Source organism: Puntigrus tetrazona, chromosome 9 (assembly GCF_018831695.1).
Source record: "Puntigrus tetrazona isolate hp1 chromosome 9, ASM1883169v1, whole genome shotgun sequence".
Taxonomy (NCBI): domain Eukaryota; kingdom Metazoa; phylum Chordata; class Actinopteri; order Cypriniformes; family Cyprinidae; genus Puntigrus; species Puntigrus tetrazona.
In genome coordinates this window covers 15902063-15919410 of record NC_056707.1, presented here as the reverse complement: position 1 = coordinate 15919410, position 17348 = coordinate 15902063, and the positions used below count along the sequence as shown (strand labels likewise).

The following is a 17348-nucleotide window of genomic DNA, read 5'->3' as shown; positions in this document are numbered from 1 at the left end:
AAAACTCTACTAAGGCACCTATTTCACTACGGTCAAAATATGTATACAGCCCATTTTAATTTATAGGTTTGTCTCAATGCTATGGCATACAATGCAAAGACATTCTAGAGAATTGTGTGTCTTCATTCAAGACATTTATAGCTTTCTATGAGGCCCAAACACTTTTGGGTTGAATGAAAATGCTTTTCTGTAGGGAGCATGAACACTTCCTAGCTTATACACATTTTTCTCAAACTGTTACTCTGTCTTGACAATAGTTTACCTGATGCAGGAAACTGACATACTTAGTACCCCTTGATACAACACTGTGCAGCATATACAGTATTAAATTAGTTAACTACAGCTAAAAGGGGTCTTATTAATAATGTAGAATATGTTTTAGGCTAACAGCTAGTCTAGGTCCTCAAACACTCTACGCAGGCACATGAATTTAGACACATCTTGCTATGCTAGCCTGATTTGGCCATAAAGAAGCGATGTAGTGTTTATTAGCATAAATGTCTTTTTTTAAATCGTCTTTCTTCTCAATGTGTCAAAAAGTAGTAGGGACCAATTCTCACTACTAACTAGTTGCCTCTAAGCATAAATATTATTAGCATGTTGTCTGTTTATTAGTAAAGCACAAGAACATTCTGAATGACCACATTCTACATCCTTAATCCTACCCAATTTCTAAACTTAACAACCACCTTATATTAATAACCAGTAATTAGGAGTTTATTGGGGCAAACATCATAGGTAATAGTTAATAGTGGGAGCTGGACATTAAAATATAGCGTGACCAAAGGTTTTCATTGCTGTCAGGGCAGAGCAACAATTGGAACAAAAGCAAGTTTGCTAAAGTTATTGTGACTCAATAATAGCACATAAGGATAACGTCACATGTGTCTAAAGGTAAACCTTTATTGCTTCCAGATCAACTTAAGTACAGTCATGTTCAACTGTGATAGTTCACCCAAAAATGAAAATACTGCCTTTATTTGTGTCTCAAAACTTGTCTGACTTTCAATCTTACCTTGAAGAATGCTGGTAACCAAACAGTTACCATTGACTTCCATTGTATGGAAAATGCTTTCCACATGAAGCACTCTTTAACGGACATCTTAGGGATGGAGATTTGCTGTCTGGGTACTTGCACAAGGTATGTTTCTACCTTAGACTGAAAAATGTGATTGAATGTCAGCACATGTCCTGAAACATAAAAACCAGACAAACCCTGGCAAAAATGGTCACCCGATCTAAACTCACACACGCATTGAGTCATCGTGCCTGATGCCCAAACATTACACAATCCAGCACGGCTGACAGTCATACTCGTTTCCATCGGCAACAGCTGCTGGGAGGCGATGATGTCGTGCCACACAATACGGCATGTGAGCGCTGACAAAGGCGGCACTGTGTTGGCGCAATGCCGTCACGGCCCGCTTCCTAGTTCGGCTGCCATCAACGTTTGCTTTTTTTGTAGTTATTGTTGCTGCGGTTGTTTAGAGGCCTGTTTTGGAGACTGGGGAGAACACAAGGGTCTTAACCCCCTGGTCTCACAAATAGCCACAAAAGAAGGGTGCATTCAGCAGCCGCAAACACACAACAATGCACCACACGAGGGGGGAAGTAGGTCATGGGAAGAAGCCCTGGATCTGGATGGAGATGTGTTGCGGGTAGACAAGGTCATTTAGTGCACTGAGTTTTGTGAAGGTTATGGAACATCATGTATATTTGAGTCTTAGTGGCTGGTGAGGAAGTATTCCCGAGATGTCCACCTCCACAACCTCTCAAATCCAGTGGGCAGTGTTTGCCCTCATTCTTTCTCACTTGAGGTTTGGGTGTATTCTCATTAGTGGGCATTTTCAGTTTTTGTTGATTGCACCTTGATTGTCTCCACACCTGGAAGCCTTGTTCATCCTTAGCTTAGCCAGTCTTTCCCAAAATGCATCTTTTTTTCAGCCAACCTAATGTTCAGTTTGATTTCAGAAGGTCTTATACATCCTAAAAGTGCATCTTTGACTTTGTTGTCTTATTCGCAGCCTTTCTCTGGTTAATTGTGCTCATAAGGATTTGCTCCCTGTCACAACTGGAGAACAGACCTCACACAGACAGAACGCAGCCTGCTACCATCGGCCCCTGGGGGCCCTCAAGACGGCCTGGCTGTCCCGAGGGCCACACCCACAAACACAAGTGTAAATGTACATTCAAACACATCTTCATCTCATTTAAGCCTTCTTACGATATTGCTTTATTTCTGTCATATGTTATATCGCACACATAATCGCCTTAATTTCTCTTTTGCTCACTCGATGTGTGTGTACAGATGCACATGTCAGTAAGACAGAGTCACCAGGGGCCAATGAAAAACTGTGCATTGATATTGTAGCTAACAGGCAGTTTTGGGAATTGCTGGTCCCAGGATTGGAGGGTGGGGGAGGTAAGATAGAGTAACGAAGCCTAACTGGGAATTCTCATAATATGTGGCACTGGGATGTAGGGACCAATGTATTGTAACCTGACTGAGAAAACACACTTCATTATGTGTCTATGTGCTGAGAGCAGAGATTATTAATGTTGTAAACAACAGGCCTTCTAGTGTGTCTGCTGCAATAGGAGACAAATGCCATGATATATGGTGACAGAAACTATAGAAGAAAAAGAAAATATGCATCGATTCACATCAGGCCAGGGTATGATACAAACCAGAAGATGTTTAGCTAATAATGCAGCTCTGCAATTACTTATCGTGCTCTATATAAGTGTTTCGGCAGCTATACACCCAGACATACAATCAGTATGAAGGAAAAATAAATCTACAAACAACAATAACATATTATAGAACACACCTTCATCTAATGGTTTATTTCCATTAATGTCAGGTAATTTCTCCAGTGTTCGTGAACCAGGGGAATATTTTTAATAACATTAGAAACTTTTTTTTGATTTTATATAAGGATCAAATTAAAACGGTTTTGTTATTTATTTCTCAATTGTCTTCTATGTACAGATTCCATTGTTTTGTCATTGTCAGATCCAGACCTTCAATCTTCAAACTATGAAAACTTAGCTTAAATGTATGAAACATGAAACCTGTTAAAATCTATGATAATCTAAACAAAGAGTAAAATGCAGTGAATGTTTATTATGGCAAATCACTTTTGAGCAGGAGGTTTTATCTTGTATTTCAAATTTTAAACAAGCATTTATTTTGCAAAATTATGCAAAAGTATGAAAATATTATTGGAGATTATTGTTTTTTACAATTTTTTTCTTAGGATATTCAACATCACTTGAAAAAGTGACACTGTAATGGCAATTTTCATTGCTTACAAAATATGCTGGGGGCAATTCAGGTACCTCCTGAAAAAAGAAAATTAAACTAGCCTAAGAAAGTGTCATAGACTGGTTTAGGGTGGTCTGACAACGTGGACAGTTTAGGCTGATTGAGGTTGTTGTCTTTGGCTCTGCCAACTTTAGTTATGACATTGGCTACTGCACTCACTGGTTAAACGACACTGGAGCAGTACTGATAAAGTATGTATGCTGTGCGCTTCATACTAAAAAAAGCAGTTTTTCTGAACCTCATGGGTAAGAGGGTACTTTGGCACATTTGGCACAGGATGGTACAGTCAGTGTGCTGCTGAAACGCATATGTTACAGCTGAGGGTGACTCGGTGTGTGTACGTATCGGGGAATGTGGTGATCTTAATAAGAAATGTGTGTGTATGTGCGTGTTGTGTATCAGGGCATGTGGTTTCCTCAGTAAGGGGTCTTGCGAGTCCTTCAGTCGGACAGCTGGAGGGCCAATCTGTCCTCTCGCTCGCCCAGCGATGGCAGGGCAGATAAGCGGCCACTACGGACCCGACCGTTACCCCTCTGCCCCTACACACACACACACACCCACACCAGGAGCCCAGGAGCGGCCCGCAGCCGGGGGCTGACAGCTCGACACAGCCGGCTCAGCATGGGGTCTGCGAGGGAGGGGAGGAGAGACCTGAGGGAGGGGCCGGAGGTCTGGAGGTGGCCGTTACTGCAGCCAAAGCCAGGCTCGCTGCCAACATAGAAAGGGAGAGAAAGCGAGAAAGAGCTACAAAGGACGGAGAAAGAGAAAACTGTGTCCAGATATACCAGCACTAACACCTCTTTAATGCATTAATAACTTTCCTGTTGCATCTCTCCTCACATGTTTTGGACAAAAGAATGACGAGAATTTTAAAATTAGTTTTGGTGGGGAAAAATACACAAATTAAGATAGGCTGTAGCCTGGGTAGATCTTGCATGTTTTCAGCCAATAAATGAAAAAACCCAGTCCATTCAGGTCTGGCATGTGGATGTGGCTGTGATTGCCTGTGTTCTTTCCTGAATTTTTTATTTACATGACAGCAGTACATTTTTATGTTACGTGCTGAAAGTATCAAAAGTAAAACTGGGCTTTGGCACACAAAAAAGTTAAATGAAACTTTTATTTTTTTTTTATTGGAAAATAAAAGACATGAAAAAACACACACTCCTGCAACTCCAAAACTTACATCAACATTTACTGCGATGCAGAAATATATAGGACTCTATATGATCTATTGGGGCTAGCCAATTATTTTTAATTATTATTTATTATATTATATTATATTTTAATTATTTCAAATAAAGAAAACTTTGCCATTTTTATTTTCCATTTGTTTTATTGTAATTTTAACATCAGTAACAATGTTTCTGACAAAGACGTTATTTTCTTGTAGTGAAGAAGAAGAAGAAGAAGAAACACTGTTCTTATAGACACTTTTCCTCTAGCACATCTTTAGCTAGCAAACATTATTTAGTTTTTACTGAATACTCTAATAATTATAATTACATTATGGGGGACACGCATTAAGATTATAGCCTACTCAAAGAGTAGCAAATTGGCTTATCACCTTTACTCAGAGTCCTTTGCAGTCAAGATATACAGCTCCACTCACCTTAAAACTCTGTGTCCTTGTCATACTATCTTTAAGCAGACACATTTTTAATGTTAAGCTTGTGTGTGTGAGCCTGTGAATATATACTCTCTTTCAGCTTATAACAGTGTCTGTTTTGACCTGAACAGTGACTGACATACATTGGTATAATGCCAAAGTTTGTGTGTTGTGTAAATGCATAGCATCTCTTGGAGGGCATGAACATGATCTCAGAACGAAGCTGGCACCATCTGTCTGTGGGACCCACGATGCTATGGCACAGTGGCAGGACGTCCCGAAACGCCATCCACATACACACACAAACAGGGTTAAATGGGCAATACACAGATGTCTGTCAGACTTTGGGTTTCTTAATTGGATAACCTCTAATGTATCACAAACACGGAACATGATGTTCTGAGGGCTGAGAGGAGAAGATAAAGCGATGAATGAGAACTCTTTAAATTATTTAGACGAAATAGATAATCTATTTAACTAGTGAAGAATTATAATGAGGTTTTACTCTTAACCAGATCACAGTGAAAATATGGTACTTTGGGGATTATTGTAAAATGGAAAAGTTGTCACAAGGATCTCAGAAAAGGTTGTGAATGAAATGTCCAGTCATATAAAAATATGTTGGTTTTTATTATTATTATTATTATTATTATTATTATTATTATTATTATTATTATTATTATTATTATTAAACTGCATTTCCTTTTCTGAGAAATAATGGTGTTCTCCTTCAGTCTGAACTGTAAATTATAATATATATATTCTGGGTAAGACAAAAAGAGATCGATGAGCTACATTTTCACGATATTTGAAACAACGTTCATGAAAACCTTACAGATCTGTCGCAAGGTCGCCATCTGTCGGTTAGCATGAGCTGCAGCGTCAGCGGCGATCGATGTTTCTGTGTGCGACACTTTTGTCTGACACTGTTAAACTGTGATGGCGGTAGATGGACTTTGTTTGTGCATTTACTGATTAATTATAAAATGGAAAAAAAGAGGTTCAATATCAATTTGGACGACACCGCGTTCACAAAGGAAAGAAGTCTGGTGGGTTTTTTATTCGCCAATTATAATTACGTTGCTATTTTTGCTATTGTTATTATTATAAGTGTTTTGTAGTGACTGCTATTTGTGCGGATGGAGGTCCGAACCAAAGATATGTATAAATATTTATGGTTCGAACCCCAAAAGGTTCACAGATAAACTATCAGCTATCAAACTAATCAGGGGGATCATGTACATGTAATGCATGTATTTAAAGTATCCAAACAGCCGTGGGATGTATGACCCTTGCAGACTAAAGAAATACAGGTTAATCAGAAGTGCGATCTGCCAACTTCACGTGCATCTTGCACACTCTTTGCAAGTTTGACCGTGAAAAGGTGTTGATGACTCAAAACATACTGAAGCATCTCGTGTTGCCCACCACAACAGGAACACCCACCACATGAACTATTCTCGACCTACACAAACTTGCTAAATTAAAAAAAATAAAAATAATATGTATATCCACAACAAGTTAGCCGCTTCTTCTATATATTTCTTAAGTTAACCCCAAAAAATGACAATTATGTCGTTTACTCACCCTTAATCCTAACCCATTAAGAATCCCTTTTCTCTGTGGGTCATAAACGGTGGAGGAATATCTTTGCTACTCTTCTTTTATGTTTTCACATTTGCAAACCGGTTAACTGGTACAAATCACCATAGGCATATATCAAACGTATAATATTGAACAGAATGTGATTCATTGACGAGGCTAAAACAATGAAAATATGATGCTCAGTAAAAACATAGTAAAAAGGGTATTTCATAGTGCACAAAAAAGTAGAATTAAAAAATAATGGTACAAATGTTCACATGGCCCCTTTAAGATTCCGTTAGAGTACTCAAGTGACAGTGTTTCAAATAATAACTCAAAACAGTTTTTTTTTTTCACGCAGGTGACATCTTTATTTAAGGCCAAGGACGGTCAAGCAGAGACCTCATCTGCTCAGAATGCTCTTCCAGCTCCCGGCCAACCACTGTCCTACGCAGATTTTGTCGTTCAGAACAAAAACAGAGCTCTTCAGGGAGCAGCCCATGTACCAGAGAAACAAAGTAGGAGCGATGCTGCAGCGCAAAGCAATGTAAATACAGCTGACAGTGGATCAGTTAGTACATCCTCCACAGACTCCGGGAAGCCTGAGACTGAGCAGCGGAGACCAGAAAAAGTACCGACAGAAGATCAAACGAAGGAGGAAAGTCAGAGTTCGGAGAGTTGTATCATTCCTCCTCATCTCTTAGGATCCGGAAACAGTATTATTGTCAGTCCTCGACAGGTCTGTATACTGTATAAGTATAATAAGGCAACACTCAGTCATTTCCCTAACAGTTTATAGCAAGAAATAAACTGTACTTTTGAGAAATTCTCTGGTGTGAAGTTCACTTCCACTATATAACGTGATTATCTTCTCTGTCTACAGAGAGGCAACCCCATTCTAAAGTTTGTGAGAAATGTTCCTTGGGAATTTGGAGAAGTTGTGCCTGACTATGTTTTGGGGCGGACAACTTGTGCTCTTTTTCTGAGGTTGGTTTTTGGTTCGGTGTGGTACAGAGCAGATATAACACTGGTTAGAAAATGTCAGTGTTTCATGCTGTATGCACCTCTTTAAAAAAATCGAAACCAAAATACCTATACAAAATAGGGATGCAAATATACACAAAGAAAACCTAGAAGCTTCACCAATCGTGTAGATAAATATAAAACCAGTGCTGTTTTACACATTTTAAGCCAATTCCAAGTCAACTTATTGTTGGCTTTTAATACAGTGAATCGTGGAGGAAAAGAAAGTAATAAGCCAATATTTGTGTAATGTCAAAACCTGCCCCAGATTTTGATATTAAAAGTTATGAAGTATAGCAAACTCTCCTGTACTTTTTTTTTTATCTGCGTACCACTATTACCTATTACCACTATTAACTGGGGATTGCTATTAAATCGCTTATGTTGTGCAGATATTTTTTTTTAAATGCCAAGATACCGTTAATAATACTATTAATATTCAGTGCAATGCAGTATTGAGTGTTAAAATATAGAAACCTGGAGGCAAGTATGTGTGTGCACTTAAAACTTTTTTAAAAAATTTGTAAGAACCTTGTCAGTCAGTCAGGTGTGAAACCACATTATCCTGTCTTTGCAAAGTAAAAGAACAAAGAAGGTAGCAGACGTGTTTTTGCAGAAAATGATGATGGGTATGACAACAATAGATTGTAGACGATGTAGAATAAATTGAGAAATATAATTGAGCAAAATCATTTTGCATTATAATTTAATCATGTAATTTACTGTAATATGACAATCAGTCTCACCCTCCACTTGTTCCAAACCCGCATAAGTGACTTTGCACAAAAGAAGGTATTTTAAAGAATGTAAATGTTGATAACCAACTGTTTAGTTATTAACATTTACACAGGTTTGGAACAACTCGTGAGTGAGTAAATCATGTAAATATGAATTATTGCAAAGGTTTTTAGTCTCATTTTAATAAATTGCAAATAGAAGATGGAAATTCACTTTTTCTATAGTGTTTATATTCGCCAACCATATATCAGCACTGTTGGTCACGCTTTAGTTTCTCTCTTTCTTCATTACTACAGTGTGCGTTACCATAATTTGAACCCAAACTACATCCACGAGCGTCTGAAACAGTTGGGTCAGAGTTTCACCCTCAGAGTGTTGCTCGTCCAAGTTGATGTGGTGAGTCTGTCTGTCTTACTCATTAACTTTCTGAATTCAATTCTAAAAAAATATTGTCAGTAAAAAAATAACCTCTTAGTGCCAGCTTTAGAACTTTAAGCAGCTCTAATTCAGTTAAAGGCTGTTGATGTTCTTGTTCTATTTTTCTCTACCTTATGTTCCAGAAAGACCCTCATCATGCACTGAAAGAGCTTGCTCGCATAAGCATCATGGCTGACTGTACCCTCATTTTGGCCTGGAGGTGAGGGGAATTTCTTAAGTGATTTGGGGAAATATAAGGTATTAAATTTAAATAATTAGTTTTTAGTGTTTTAAATGTATTCCTTTCCTCAACTAAGTCCTGAAGAAGCAGGTCGTTACCTTGAGACTTATAAATCCTACGAGAAGAAACCTGCAGATGTTCTGAAAGAACAAGTGGAGAAGAATTACCTGTCCCAGGTTAGAGCACCAAAACCTGTTAATAAATCTATACTAATTATGTTTGGTTAATTTCATTATACACTAATAACATCATTCCTGTAAAAAAAAATAATAATAATTTACGTTCTTTTTGTTTGACAGGTTACAGATTGTTTAACCACAGTAAAGTCTGTCAATAAGACCGATGCCATGACTCTTCTGTCTACATTTTCTGTAAGAAATACTTTTCCTTATGTTGCACATTTACTGCATTACTTGCGCTACTGTTCAAATGTTTATTAGTTTTATTCAGCAAGGACATATTTAATTAATCTAGTAATGAATTGAATAATAAATACAATTACTTGTGTAATAAATGTAATAATTTATTTAACATCATCACAAAAGCCAATTGCCAATAAAACTTGCATGTTTATGTTAATTCCAATTTATCTCTTCAGTCTTTGGAGGGCATCGTTAAGGCATCTAAAGAAGAACTAGTGTTGTGTCCTGGACTTGGTCCACAAAAGGTGTGTAGGGACACATTGGTATATTTTGAGCAGTTGGGTTTATGTGTAGTATCTGATATCGTATGTTACATAGTTTTACATATATTGTTTTTGCACACAAATTTTCACAATAAGTGCACTTGACATTTTAATTTTAACAAAAATATGTGTCTTTATTTTCTTTCCTGTCTGTGGTTCATTTAGGCAAGAAGGCTTTATGATGTACTGCATCAGCCCTTCATAAAGACCAAAAAGAAGGAAAGCTGATAAAGCCAAACTGTTTTTTGTTTTTTTTAAAATCACCAACTGTCTTCAAACAAAGTGCCTAGAACAAGGATCTAAGGCAATATAGCCAATGATCATCTGGAGGCTTCAGGCTCTTTTTGGCCTGTGATTATCGAACTGTAATTGTGGAAAAACAGACATAAATGCAGTGGTTTATTTATTATTTTTGTTTAAAGTTTAACCTGCTGTAAATTGAGTTTGACTTAGTTTGACTTGTTTATGAAAAAAATTCAATAAATTTCAAGGGTATTCTGCAGTAATTGTATGTTATGTTGTTTTAGAGTGGGTGCAGTGCAGTGTTATAACACCATGGGCCTGTACCATGAAAACATTTGTCATATAATTTTCAAAAATGATGGAAACTGTCGGACTTAGACTATATGGGCAAACTGACTCAGAGTGCAAACTATGAATGTGTTTCTGGGCAAAAAGGTTATGGCCATCACAAATGCCAAAGAAAAAAAACATCTGCCTTTATCACAGTCTCACAACTAACTGACTGGTAAAAAAAACAAGTAACAAGCCAGACGAGAGCTTTTGCACTATAGACAGTGATTATTATAATCCTCTCTATTTTTAATCTGATTTTCCTCCGTGGAAACTAAAGATGATATTTATTTGGTCTTTATAATGGAAGTCAGTGGTCACCGAACTGTTTGGTTAGCAAGGTTAGGCTTGGTATGATATGGATGACTATTTTTGGGGGTGGACTCTCCGTTTAGATGAAGTTCACAGTAAAAAATTCCAGACAAGTCACATTGTTAATTAATGTGAGTCAGATTTTCCCCTTCACCTTTCTGTTGTGCACTTTCATGTGTGGCAGAGGCTTTAGGTTAGACTACTCTTTGTCACGCATAAAATTAGTCCCCACTGAGGGTCTAATACTTTTCATGTTCTAGTTCTTCATCAGCACAGTCATACATCATGCTGCATAGTGCTTAGTGTCTTCTCCTGTTTGTCTTCTCCTGTCTTCTTATATCAATAAGGCAGATTCTGTTCAGAGGGAGAGTATTAATTGAAAACAATAGATATTTTTTTATCAATGGCTTGCAAGCCGTTTTACATTTTATTTATTAAAATATATGGATAATAATTGGCTGGCTTACATTGTTTCTATGTTTTAAATATATTTATCATGACATGCTCTTGTATCATGATCACAGGAGGGTTAGAGAGTGGTATTGTAGGTGGCAAAGAGGTAAGACCATACATGGCATCTCTCCAGGTTGGAAGAAAACATAAGTGTGGAGGGATGCTGATTAGGCATGATTATGTGTGGACTTCAAGTCACTCTTTGGAGTATGTACAATTTAAACACACACACACACACACACACACACATATATATATATATAACTTTAACACAATGCTCTGCTGTTATCACTACTTAAAAAAATAAATCTCAATCTCAACATTAAATGTTTTCACAGCAAGAAGAACACAGACTTAGTTGTTCTGGGAGCTCACAATATTAGCCAGAAGGAGAACAGCCTGCAGATTATCGAAGTAGACAATACATCAGACATCCTGATTATAAGAGCAATCACAGGACCTATGATATCACGTCACTAAAGGTATTATTGTTGCTTTTTTCCCCTACAAAACTCTAGAGGTATTGACTAACTAATTTGTTACAGTTGAAGACCAATGCCACGAGGAATGAGTTTGTGGATGTTATTGAGCTATTGAACAATGAGAATATTCCTGCTCACGTGAAATGCTCTATTGCTGGCTGGGGCATGACAAAACCTGGAGGAATAGCATCAGATGCTACAGATGAACATTTCAACTCGGAGAAAATGATCTGTAGTGTCTCGGATAGGAAAAGGGCATTCTGTCAGGTACTGCAACATTACTTTTGATAATTAATAAAAGGTTTATGCTATCTGATATTTTAGTCTTTCATTTGTTGATAACCTTATTTAGGAATAGCATTTCATTACTCTTTGTTCCTGTGTCTCTCAGTTGTTTGTTTGATAATGGCTATGTGTTTTTTGCACACATTGAGGTTTGAGGTTAGAGGGGGAGGAGTTACTCCTAGTGGGGACAGAGAGTGGGGTATTTTTTTGCAGTATGTTAACACTTACTGCCTAAACGCAGGCTTGTTGGACCATGTTTTTTTATTCTTTTCTTTTTCTCCTTGTTACTTCTTTGGCTGGTAAGATATCATTCATTGCATTTTTCCAACAAAAAAAAAACTGTGCCTCGTTTTATTTATTTATTTAAAAAGAAAAATGCTGCAAAGCTAAAATAATGTTGTAAAGCAAATGTTGTAACACGAAAATATATAATTTAAATAGCCTGGTAATTATCTGAGTTACTTTTTATCATAGATGGGATGGAGAGTGGTATTATTGGAGGAAAAGAAGCTAAACCTCATTCCAGGCCATACATGGCATCTATTCAGTGCAGAAATCATCACACCTGTGGAGGGATGCTGATCAGAGAGGATTTTGTACTGACAGCGGCCCACTGTTTGAAGTGAGTATGTCTCTGGCTGCGTTATATTATGCTCAGAAAGCCCAGTTGTACCCTTGGGAATTTTAGTTTACTCATAAATTTGTGTTTTAGGTATTCTAATGCTTTACAACTAAAATAACTCAATTACACCGTTTCTGATTTCTGTCTGCAGTTACAATGTCAATGATCAGGTCCACTTGGAGGTTGTTCTGGGAGCTCACAACCTTACCAAGGTGGAAAAGAGCCAGCAGAGAATCCCAGTGATGAAACTCATCCAACATCCTAGGTTTAAAAAGAACAACGAGCACGACTACAGCTATGATATCATGTTACTAAAGGTATTTTCACCTTCACCTGCTGTCACTCTTAGAAACTTTGTATATCTTAAATCTTTGTAAGTCTATAAATTGTTAAATTGTGTTGCTATTTGCAGCTGAAGAAGAAAGCCAAGCTGAATAAATATGTGAAAGTTATGCCTCTTCCTAAGAAAAGTGGAAAAACACCAGCTAATGTTAAATGCTCTATAGCTGGTTGGGGGTCGAAAACAGCAAGTGGAAAACGGGCATCGGATGTGTTGCGGGAAGTCGGTCTCAAACTGCAGTTCAGCTTTGAATGTAAAAACAAGTGGCAGCAGTACTTCGATTCTGAGAGAATGATCTGTAGCGCTTCAGATGGGAAACATGCTTTTTGTTGGGTATTTCAATATTATATTACATCACATTATGTTACATTACATTATATTATGTTAATGTATTTCTCTATCCATCTTAGGGGGATTCAGGAAGTCCTCTTATCTGCAATACCAAAGCACAAGGAATTGCTTCATATACCATTGATAGCAGCTGTACAAGTACCAAATATCCTCAATCTTATGTAAAAATCTCATATTTCCTCCCCTGGATTAAAGAGAACATTGCATAGATAGATAGATTGACTGATAGACAGTGGATATTTTGAACCACTTGTTAATCTGCTTTAAATACTATTTACTTAAACTGTGCTCTGGTTACTGATTGTTTAGCAAATAAATAAATAAATAAATCCCGCAATAACTTGGTCATCTAATTTCATCTGATTTTGATGAGGAATGAGGAAGCTAGAGGTGTATTTGAGCAAAAATTGAGAATTGTCTTAAGGTGTCAACATACAATACATTTTGACCTTCTGGTCTGTCTTATCGAAAATTGTTTAATTTGTTAACAACAATTACACTTGTAAATATTACACTTATGCACAATACACAATATGCAAAGATGATTGTATTCATTTAAACTTAAGGATTTGAAGTAAACAAGTTCAAATCTTATTTGGACAATGACCAGGTCTTTATTTTTATGGTAGATAAAGATCAGAGATGATAAGCGTTCATACTGTGCCCATCTCAGTCTTATAGTTGATTGAATTACAGATGTTAAAGCATTTTGTGTTTGAAATATATATTTTATACAATTTTACAGAATGCAATTAAATATATCACCATTTATTACAATTGTGTTTTGTTTTTTTTGACAATACGTTTCAGAAAATTACATAAACTACATTATTGCCCTTTGTAAGACATATTTTCAAGCTAACGCTACTGACTGGGTTCTAAATAACAAGAAAGGGAGGGAGAAATCTGCACTGAGCCAACTGTAAAGCTTGTTAGGAGAGAGATAATGTCATGACTATGAATATTCAACCCCATCAAACACCTCTTGGGTGAACTGGAACTGAGACGGCTAGCCAGGCCTGCTTATTCAACGCTGTCTGACCTCACAAATGCTTAACTTAGCTGGACGAATGGCTGAAAAAGAACACTAACCTCTCAACAATCAGCAATAGTCACTACAACTGTTTGATTACCAACATTCATGAAAATATCTTCTTTTGAGATCTGCAGAAAATAATGTTTGACAAGGTGTTTTTTGATGTTATGTCTGAGACATGTTTGTGTTGTTATAAATGCAAGTCAGATCTTTACCTTACATCTTTTTTCGGTATTAACTTTCATCTGCAACAAAATCGTCTCTGACCTACATGCTCTGCCACATATAAAAATAGACCGTACTGAGGGCCAAAGCCTGTTCGTGTTCCACTCTTGCATCAGCACAGTCTTACATCATGCTGCTCACCGTCTACCTCTGTGTCAGTTTGAGTGATTTATTTTACTAATTGATTTAATAAATAATAATAATTAAATGGTTTGTAATGCACCACTTTTTTTTTTGTCATTGTCACAAGAGGATTAGAGAGTGGTATTATAGGTGGCAAAAAGGTTCAACTTAATTCCGGACGATACATGATATGCTGACGTTAATAATGCCATTATAGAGAAATGAAAAAAAGATTTTATCTATCAAGCGAGTGTCATACACATTCTAAGCCAAAAATTAAAGCAGCTGTAGGACTTTGTCCTTCAGGAAGCTTTAAAGCATTGCTCCTTAAGGTTAGAGACAGGTTTGGTCGTGTGGGTAGGTTTAAGGGTAGGTTAAGGTGTGATGGACGGGTCAATAGTGTGCTTATATATGAAAGTACAAAAATGTATTACAGATTTAATTACATGCAGGTATTTTAAACATATATAAGTACAATGTTAAAACAAGTATGTATGCATTGTACCAAATTATTAATTTAAATGTAAGTACATAGTAGTTAAGGCCACCTAATATAAAGTGGGACCATGTGGTTTTGAAATAAATGTAAATTTATTTCATTTTTTCTCTGCTCAAGTAACAAGCGCATTATTTCTTTTGTGTCTGTGACCTCTCTTTGGTAACAAGTCTACTGCTGCCTTGGTTTTAGCTGATAATTTATTCACAAATTTATGGTTTGAGGTAAAAGTGGGAGGAGATATTAGTGTAGAGCGTAGGGAGTGGGGCTGAGTAATTCTAAGCATACTCACTTTATGCTTAAACTCAGGCTTTACTTCTCAGTCAGCAATTGCACCATGGTTCCTTGCATCTTTCTTCTCCTCATTGGTGTTCCTTTGGCTGGTAAGATGTTATTCATTTAGTTCTTTTTGAATTTGCATAGTTTTTTGTTTGTTTTTTTAAGAGCAAAACTTATTTGAAAACTGATTAAAATATCATTTAATTTAAAAAAATGTGGAAATCGGTTCCAAGCACCAGTGCAGATAATTAGGCGTTACCCTTTTATTTAAATTATAATGTGGTTTTTACTCGTAATCCAATTTTGATTTTCACTAGTAAATAGGGTTTGATGAAACAGGTTACAGCAATACACTGGTGTTACAGCGCAAAAGAAATCACACCTTCTTACTATCAGACTGAAAGAGAAGGTGAAAAAAATACTGTTTGTTAAGCTTTAACGATTTGGAGAAGATTGAACATAAGAAGTGGCCTAGGAAGTCTTCAGCACTTTTTTTTTTTTAGGAAAATTTTCAGTTGTGGAAATCATATTTCGAAGAACATGACACCACAGAAAAATCTATATGCCCACATATTTTCAAGTCAGAAAAATAAGGAAGAAGAATAAGAAAATCTGTGCAAACATGGCTTCCAGCACCATTGGTGTCCTAAAAAAGGTACTTATGATGTATGTTTGGTTTTTGTCACAGGGGCCATGGAAAGTAGTATTATTGGAGGAAAAGAGGTTAAACGTCATTCCAGGCCATACATGGCATCTATTCAGTGCAGAAATCATCACACCTGTGGAGGGATGCTGATCAGAGAGGATTATGTACTGACAGCGGCCCACTGTTTGAAGTGAGTATGTCTCTGGCTGCGTTATACTATGCTCGACAAGCCCAGTTGTTGAGATTTTAAATTATGTGTAAATCTGCATTTTATTTATTCAAATACATTAAAACCAAAACACTTGAATTAAAATTTTTTTCCACAGTCGTAGTGACTTCTCTAGTCGAGACCACTTTGAGGTTGTTTTGGGAGCTCACAACATCAAGAACAAGGAGAAGACCGAGCAGAGGATCCCAGTGATTAAATACATTCGACATCCTATGTTTGAACGGAACAATGAAAAGGACTACAGCTATGATATCATGCTACTAAAGGTATTTTCACCTTCACCGGCTGTCGTATTAAATTATGCACTTTATTTGCGCTCTTTAAATTATGTTGCTATTTGCAGCTGAAGAAGAAAGCCAAGCTGAATAAATATGTGAAAGTTATGCCTCTTCCTAAGAAAAATGGAAAAACACCAGCTAATGTTAAATGCTCTATAGCTGGTTGGGGGTCGAAAACAGCAAATGGAAATGAGATATCGGATGTGATGCGGGAAGTCAGTCTCAAACTGCAGCAGGACTCAAAATGTAAAATATGGTGGCAGCAGTACTTCGACTCTGAGAGAATGATCTGTAGTGTATCAGATGGGAAACATGCCTTTTTCAGGTATATTATATTGTATTGTATTATATTGTATTATATTATATTATATTATAATGCATTACTCTCTCCATCTTATTCATTAGGGTGATTCCGGAAGTCCTCTTATCTGTAATACTAAACCACAAGGAATTGCTTCATATACCATTAAGGATGACTGTACAAATACCACATATCCCCAGGTTTATCTTAAAATCTCCTACTTTCTCAACTGGATTAAAAAGAACATTAAATAAGAATGACTAAATGAATACTCTTACCACTGCAACTTTAAAAATCTTTTTGTTTTCATTCTGAGTTACTGATAAACAAGTGATAAGATTTCTAAACTAACTGGAAACTGAAAGCTCTGAAAACCTTTGAAAGCTCTGCAAATAAAAATAAAAATCGACAGCAAAATTCATCCGTCACAGTCTCACTCTCATTGCTTAAACTGTTTTAAAATGGGCATAAAAGATTAAACTACTTTTTTTTTTTTTTTTTCAAATAGTGCTTAACTGTGCAGAGGTTGGCATGCGATTGCTTGCTTGTTTATCTCAGTCTGCTCCTGCCAAAACCCCTGTAGTGATGGTGTGAAAAAGTCCCCCTCTGAAGCACTCTGGTTGTAGGCAAGCATGTGGTGTGACACAAAGTTAAAGTAGACTTTCGTTGACAACCATCTACGAAAACATTTT

At 36.8% G+C, this 17348-nt stretch overlaps 3 protein-coding genes across 3 annotated transcripts; all 3 read left to right on the top strand.

Moving 5' to 3' along the window:
* Positions 1-5840: 5840 nt before the first annotated feature.
* On the top strand, positions 5841-10127 carry ercc1 (excision repair cross-complementation group 1). The gene is made up of 9 exons (XM_043248041.1): positions 5841-5986; positions 6883-7260; positions 7405-7508; positions 8579-8678; positions 8843-8919; positions 9017-9116; positions 9240-9311; positions 9539-9607; positions 9791-10127. Exons 1-9 carry the CDS (start codon positions 5924-5926, stop codon positions 9851-9853), a joined length of 1026 nt encoding a protein of 341 aa, XP_043103976.1. The 5' UTR covers positions 5841-5923; the 3' UTR covers positions 9854-10127.
* Positions 10128-11843: 1716 nt separating this feature from the next.
* LOC122351156 (granzyme B-like) lies at positions 11844-13383 on the top strand. Its single transcript, XM_043248042.1, has 5 exons — positions 11844-12029; positions 12205-12352; positions 12504-12669; positions 12765-13025; positions 13103-13383. The coding sequence occupies exons 1-5, from the start codon at positions 11984-11986 to the stop codon at positions 13250-13252; spliced, it is 771 nt and encodes a 256-aa protein (XP_043103977.1). The 5' UTR covers positions 11844-11983; the 3' UTR covers positions 13253-13383.
* Positions 13384-15227: 1844 nt separating this feature from the next.
* Positions 15228-17064, top strand: LOC122351158 (granzyme B-like). The gene is made up of 5 exons (XM_043248043.1): positions 15228-15306; positions 15891-16038; positions 16175-16343; positions 16421-16679; positions 16759-17064. The coding sequence occupies exons 1-5, from the start codon at positions 15261-15263 to the stop codon at positions 16908-16910; spliced, it is 774 nt and encodes a 257-aa protein (XP_043103978.1). The 5' UTR covers positions 15228-15260; the 3' UTR covers positions 16911-17064.
* Positions 17065-17348: the final 284 nt, after the last annotated feature.

Bases quoted from the DNA above. Each gene is read 5' to 3' on its own strand.
- ercc1 (XM_043248041.1), top strand. From the start codon at position 5,924: ATGGAAAAAAAGAGGTTCAATATCAATTTGGACGACACCGCGTTCACA. The intron at 7,509-8,578 runs GTTGGTTTTTGG...TCATTACTACAG, and splicing joins ACTTGTGCTCTTTTTCTGAG to TGTGCGTTACCATAATTTGA. The intron at 8,679-8,842 runs GTGAGTCTGTCT...CTTATGTTCCAG, and splicing joins TGCTCGTCCAAGTTGATGTG to AAAGACCCTCATCATGCACT.
- LOC122351156 (XM_043248042.1), top strand. From the start codon at position 11,984: ATGTTTTTTTATTCTTTTCTTTTTCTCCTTGTTACTTCTTTGGCTG. The intron at 12,030-12,204 runs GTAAGATATCAT...TTTTTATCATAG, and splicing joins CCTTGTTACTTCTTTGGCTG to ATGGGATGGAGAGTGGTATT. The intron at 12,670-12,764 runs GTATTTTCACCT...TGCTATTTGCAG, and splicing joins ATGATATCATGTTACTAAAG to CTGAAGAAGAAAGCCAAGCT.
- LOC122351158 (XM_043248043.1), top strand. From the start codon at position 15,261: ATGGTTCCTTGCATCTTTCTTCTCCTCATTGGTGTTCCTTTGGCTG. The intron at 16,039-16,174 runs GTGAGTATGTCT...TTTTTTCCACAG, and splicing joins ACAGCGGCCCACTGTTTGAA to TCGTAGTGACTTCTCTAGTC. The intron at 16,344-16,420 runs GTATTTTCACCT...TGCTATTTGCAG, and splicing joins ATGATATCATGCTACTAAAG to CTGAAGAAGAAAGCCAAGCT.